The sequence below is a fragment of the Empidonax traillii genome, unplaced genomic scaffold (genome assembly GCF_003031625.1).
Source record: "Empidonax traillii isolate 1590-97213 ecotype Southwest subspecies unplaced genomic scaffold, ASM303162v1 scaffold2099:size38762, whole genome shotgun sequence".
NCBI lineage: Eukaryota > Metazoa > Chordata > Aves > Passeriformes > Tyrannidae > Empidonax > Empidonax traillii.
In genome coordinates this window covers 5,694-11,605 of record NW_020957292.1, presented here as the reverse complement: position 1 = coordinate 11,605, position 5,912 = coordinate 5,694, and the positions used below count along the sequence as shown (strand labels likewise).

At 63.5% G+C, this 5,912-nt stretch overlaps 1 protein-coding gene across 1 annotated transcript in view; it reads right to left on the bottom strand.

Annotated features, from left to right (window-relative positions):
- INSRR (insulin receptor related receptor) overlaps positions 1-5,912 on the bottom strand; it is a 12,527-nt gene that overhangs the window by 2,526 nt on the left and 4,089 nt on the right. Inside the window, exons 3-16 of the mRNA XM_027909403.1 lie at positions 5,261-5,573; positions 5,026-5,168; positions 4,739-4,883; positions 4,431-4,645; positions 4,229-4,355; positions 3,508-3,746; positions 3,263-3,430; positions 2,941-3,130; positions 2,776-2,817; positions 2,425-2,690; positions 2,157-2,293; positions 1,511-1,676; positions 185-293; positions 31-101 (exon numbers count right to left, since the gene is read on the bottom strand). Of these exons, the coding sequence (XP_027765204.1) occupies positions 31-101; positions 185-293; positions 1,511-1,676; positions 2,157-2,293; positions 2,425-2,690; positions 2,776-2,817; positions 2,941-3,130; positions 3,263-3,430; positions 3,508-3,746; positions 4,229-4,355; positions 4,431-4,645; positions 4,739-4,883; positions 5,026-5,168; positions 5,261-5,573 (2,331 nt within the window). The remainder of the gene's footprint in view (positions 1-30; positions 102-184; positions 294-1,510; positions 1,677-2,156; positions 2,294-2,424; positions 2,691-2,775; positions 2,818-2,940; positions 3,131-3,262; positions 3,431-3,507; positions 3,747-4,228; positions 4,356-4,430; positions 4,646-4,738; positions 4,884-5,025; positions 5,169-5,260; positions 5,574-5,912) is intronic.

Genomic DNA, 5,912 nt, shown 5'->3' with positions numbered 1-5,912 from the left:
CCCATCCCATCCCATCCCATCCCCACGCACTGTCTGAGGCACTGAAGTACTCGGGGTTGACGGAGGCGTAGAGGGTCCCACTGGGGTACCCGTCGTTGTTCCTGCCAGGAGTGGGCAGTGATCAGAAGTGTTCCCCCCCTCCCCCAGCCCCTCCCCAGCCCTGGGGGTGCAGAGGGGTCTTTACCTCTTCTTGTTGTAGAAGAAGACGAAGACGGCCAGGCAGGAGATGAGCACCATGAGCACCACGGGCGTGACGGTGAGCAGGACGTAGAAGCTGCCGGACTCCTCCTCGGCTGCCGGGAGCAGGTGGCCCTGGATCAGGGCCCGGGCACGCTCATCCCCACCCACACTTGTCCCACCACCACCACTACCACCACTGGGCCGCAGAGGGGGAGCTCCCAGCTCCCCAGGCCAGCAGCACTCAATGATCTCTGGGTGTCCCTGTCCCAGAGTGTCCCCAGACCCCCCAGTCCATCTGGTGTCCCACTGTCCCTCTCCAGCAGCATCCCCCAGCTCCTCAGTCCGGCAGCATCCTTGGATGAAGGACGGGAATAAGACCAGCCTGGCTTGGCAGAGAGCTTGGACTGGAACTCCACCTCAGGCTGGAGCTCTCCTTTTTCAGGAGAGGCTCAAACCTTTGGAAGAAGGGGCTGGAAGCTCAGGAGGGCCACAAGGATGGATACGAGAAGGGCCGAAGCCCAACTAGAACTGAATCTGCCGTAACAGACAATAAAAAATGTTTCTATAATTCCATTGGCATCCAAAGGAGGGCTGAGGAGACTCTCCACACACAGGTGTGCCCAGGTGGGCAAGAGGCCAGTGACACTTGGCCTGGACCAGCCACAGTGGCCACAGGGCCAGGGTAGTGACCGTCCCCTGGGCTGGGCACTGCTGAGGCACCTCCAGTTCTGGGGTCGGTTTTGGGACCCTCATGACAAGAGGAGCTGGAGTGCGTCCAGGGAAGGGAATGCAGCTGGAGAAGGGGCTGGAGCACCGGGAGAAAGGTCTGGAGAACTCCTGAGGGAGCTGGGGGTCTCAGCCTGGAGAAAAGGAGGCTCAGGGGGAACCTTCTCACTCCTACAACTCCCTGGCAGGAGGTGGGAGCTGGGGAAAGTTGGACTCTGCTCCCAGGGAACAAGGGACAGGACAAGAAGGAACGGTCATGCCCAGGGAGGTTTAGACTGGATATTAGGGAAAAATGGAAAAAAAAAAAAGGAGGTTTAGACTGGATATTAGGGAAAACTGCACAGGCTACCCAGGGCAGTGGTGAGGGAGGGATTTAAAAAAGTGCAGCTGTGGCACTTGGGGACATGGTGGCCTTGGGGGAACAGTTGGACCATCGAGTCTTGAAGGGCTTTTCTAACCCAAACGGTTCTGTCATTCTGTGATCCACCAGTGTCCCAGCCCAGCAGCATCCCCAATTCCCCAGTGCCCCGATCCAGCTCCCCTGACCCCACAGCTCCCTCTCCCTGCCTGTCCCCTCAGTGTCCCCCTTGTCCCTCACAGGTACCTGGCCCCAGGATGTAAAACTTGACGAGCCCTGTCCAGGAGCCGTTGCCGGCCAGTGAGGTGGCCCTGACCTTGGCTGAGTAGTTCCCCGGCTGGAGCAGGGCCAGGTGGACCCCCCCGTACTTGGAGTAGCGGTGGCGGGAGACGCAGACCACGGTGGTGACCTCCTGGGGGTGGGAGGGGGGGGACAGTGAGGGAGTGGCAAAGGGGCTTCATCTCTCCCCCAACTATGTGAGAGCCTCGGGGGAGAGATGGGATGGGATGGGATGGGATGGGATGGGATGGGATGGGATGGGATGGGATGGGATGGGATAGCATGGGATTGGGATGACATGGCATGAGAATAGGATTGGGATGGCATGGCATGAGATAGGATGGCATGGGATGGGATGGCACGGGATGTCATGGCATGGGATTGGGATGGCATGGAGTGGAATGGGATGGGATGGCATGGAATGGCATTGGAATGGCATGGCATGTGATGGGATCACATGGAATAGGATGGAATGGCATGGCATGGCATGGAATGGCATTGGGATGGCAGAGCATGGCATGGCATGGAAAGGGATAGGATGGCATGGAATGGCATTGGGATGGCGTGGGTGCTGTACCAGACCTGGCAGGGGGTGTCCCAGAGGGGTCCTCACCTCGCTCTCCCGGCTGTACTTTATCTCATACTTGAGGATGAGCCCGTTGGGGTTCCTGGGCTCCTCCCAGCGCAGCAGGACGCTGTTCTTGCCCGCTGGTTCCCATGTGACATTCCCGGGAATGTTGTCGGCTTGCACTGGGGAGGGGCACAGAGCGGGTCACCCCCTAGGGGGGGCATCACCCGGACCCCGACCCGCTGCCAAACCCCCACCCAGAACACATCCCAGCACACGCCGAGGCAGGGCCTGGGAGCAGGGGGGCACTCACGCTCGGGCATGGTCCTGGCGAAGACGAAGGTGGCGGCGCTGCAGCCCACGGTGTGCGCGGCGTGGTTGCAGGCGTGGATGTCGATGCGGTACTCGGTGAAGTGGCGCAGCCGCGACAGCACCGCCCGGTCCCGCACCACCTTGTCCTCGAAGATCTGGAAGCGGGGTTTGGGCTCCCCTCGGGCGCGGCTCGGGGCGGGCGGCTCGGCCGAGGAGGCGTTGGCCAGGGGGGTGACGGCCACCACGTCCCTGCGCTGCTTGGGGGTCCTGTGGGAGACGGGGATGGGAGGGGGTGGGGAGCCAGGGCGCTGGGGTTGTCGAGACCCTCCAGGCTTGTGTGGCCCCCGCTCACCTCTGTGGGTTCTTATTGATGGACGTCACCTTCCAGGGCGGCCTGAGACAGCGGGAAACCAGTTAAGAATCTGCCAGGAGCAGCTGCTGGACCCTCCCCACCCAGGCAGACACCCCCAGCCTTGGGGGAGCCACCCAAAGCAGAGTTCTGCCCCCCAGATGGCACCTGGGGATGGTGATGGAGTTGTGGAGGAAGTTCTCAAACTTCTTCTGGAAGGACTCGGCCTCACCCTCCATGCGGAGCTGCCCGTCGGTGGGGCGGCAGGGGCAGCACCGCTCCTCTGTGTCCTGCTCCACCTCAGGGCCGTCCCCGTCCCCAAAGCGTGTGTCTGCGCTGCTGGTGGGCAGCTTCAGACCTGCAGGCAGTGACAGGCAGGGCTGGCAGGCGGCCAGACCCCGGCTTGGGGGGGGGGGGAATCCCTGTTCCACCAGTGTCCTTGGCTGCTGTGCCCTTGCCTGGCAGCCCTGCCTGCCCTGCCTGCCCTCACCTTTGTGGCAGTAGTCGTTGATGTAGAGCTCCATGTCCTCGGCCAGCTGCTGCCACAGCACCAGGTAGTAGGTGATGTTGCCGTTGCGCTGTGTGGGCGGCTTCCAGCGCACCACGATGTGGGAGGAGGAGTTGGACATGGAGATGACATCCCGGGGCACCGTCGGGGCTGGGTGGGCACAGGGTGTCGGTCTTTCTTTTGGGGGGGTTCTCACCGGCATCCCCAGCCCCCTGGCAGCTCCTTACCCGCTGGCATGGTGCGGATGTAAACCACCTCGCTCTGCGCTCCGTAGTTGCGTCCCTCCTCGGCAGTGGTGAGGGTGATGGCGCGGACGAAGATGGCGTACTGGGTCCAGGGGCGGAGGTTAAGCAGGGCCACCCCTGGCTCCTGGTCGCTGCTGAGTGGCAGGTCCACGTCCAGCACGTTCCAGCTCTGGGCCCCACAGGCGTCCTGCCCCACGTACTCTGACACGTTCTGGAAGGGTCTGTCCCACACCGGGTGTCAGGGAAGGCCCTGGGACCCTTCCCAGCCACACAACCCCCTGGGGGTTCCAGCAGCCCCATCATGGGCCAGGGTGCCCATTCTCCACACTGGGAACTCCCCCCAGGTTCCTGCCCAGGGTTCCCCCCTGGATACTGAGTCCCACCAGACACCAGGAGCACACCTGGGTCCCCCAGTTATGTCCCAGGTCCCCCCTCGGACACTGGAGCAACCCTTCCCCGAGCCCTCTTGTCCTGCTCCGGGATCACCCAGAACACCAAGGACCGCCCAGGGCACCCCATCCTGTCCCAGGTCCCTTCCCTGACATCAGGGACCCCCTTCACCAGATACCCCTGTTCTGCCCCGGATCCTCACTCAAGGCACAGGGGACCCCCCAAACCTCCCATCCTGGCTTAGGTTCCCACCACTGTGTCCCCCCACAGACAGTGGATGATCCCCCCCCAGTGGGGGATGACGACCACTTACGACTCCTTGTAGTAGACGATGAAGCTGAGGAGGTCCCGGTACTCGGGGGGCCGGTACCGCTCCCACTTGAGGAAGATGCGGTCGGACTCGGTGACGTTGGAGATGAAGCGCAGGGTCTGGGTCTTACCTGCGGAGCGGAGGGAGGGGCTCGGGCAGGGAGGGGGTCACGGCGCTGCCGGTTGTCCCCGTCCCCGTAACTCACAGGACGCCCGGTCCCCGTTGGTGCGGGGGTTGATCTCGGCCTTGTTCTGCCGCCCCTTGGTGCCCGTCACCTCCTCCATGCGGTAGATCTCGGCCAGGCACAGCTTGGGGTTGAAGGCGAAGTACATCTTGCCCACGGGGATGGAGAGGACGTGGTGGCTCCAGTCCCAGAGCTGCTGCAGGTTCTGGTTGTCCAGGACGTACAGGGTGTAATTCCTGGGGGGGGGAGGGGAGGGGAGGGGGAGAGAGATGCAGATGGAGGTGGGCATGGGCACCCCCAGAGGCCCCCCAGACATGCCCTGTCCTCACCCGTCCACCATGGAGTCACCACGGATCAGCTTGAGGTTCTTGAAGAAGGACAAGGAGACGAGGGCGAAGGAGTGTTTGATCTTCAGGAAGCCCGTGATGGTCTCAATGAGCCCCAGGCTGCTCTGCAGCTCCGAGGCCAAGTTATCTGGGGACAACCCACAGCATGAGCTCAGGGAGGGGGGCACTCCCCCGTTAATTCCCTCTGCAAGGGAAAAGCCCCCCTGCCTTCACCCCCCAACCCTCCAACAGCTGTTCTCCCACCCGGGGCGGGTCGTGGGGGCACTCACAGCCCCGGCGGATGTTGAGGATGAGGTTGCCCTCGATGAGGGTGCAGCCCACCAGCTCCTGCGCCGCCCGCGTCGAGTCGATGGTCTTGGTGCCCACCTTGCACTCCTTGGGGCACAGACCCTCGCACTTGTGGCAGAAGATGCTGCGGGCAGGACCATGGGGACGGGATGTGAGCTGGTCACTGCACCACCACCACCACTCCCGTGCTGGGGGGCACTGGGAACATCCCCCCACCTGCTCTCGTTCCTGGTGTACCCCGAGGGGCACTCGGAGAGGCACTGCCGCTGGTGGATGACGAACTTGGAGGCGTCGCGGGGGTTGTCGGAGACCTTGCGGAGGCTGGCGCAGTACTCGGCGGTGACGCAGCGCCAGCCCTCGTACTCGTAGGTGCGGGGCGGGCACGAGGGCAGGCAGTGCCCGTTGAAGTGGAAGTGGCGGCAGGCGACGCAGGCCCGGCTGTCGCGGGGGCGCCCGCAGCCCCCCAGGCACTCGGCGTGGCAGCACTCGCCCCCCGCCGTGCACGCCGAGCCCGCCCCGCACGGGCACACTGCGAGGGGAGACGGCGCCGTGGGCAGGGGAGACCCCCACGAGTGGGCGGAGGGGGGGGGAGGAGGCGTGTGGGGAGGGATGGAGGGATGGTGGGATGGATGGAGGGGAGAGGGGAGGGAGGGAGGAATGCTCTGATGGTGGGATGGATTGTGGGATGAAGGGAGGGAAGAGGGGTGTTGGTGGATGGATAGAGGTATGAAGTGATGCAGAGATGGTGGGATGCAGAAGTGGAGGGGTGAAAGGAGGGAGGGAGGGAGGAATGCACTGATGGTGGGAGGAAGGAAGGGTGTGGGGATGGAGGGATGGATTGTGGGAAGAAGGGAAGGAAGAGGAGTGT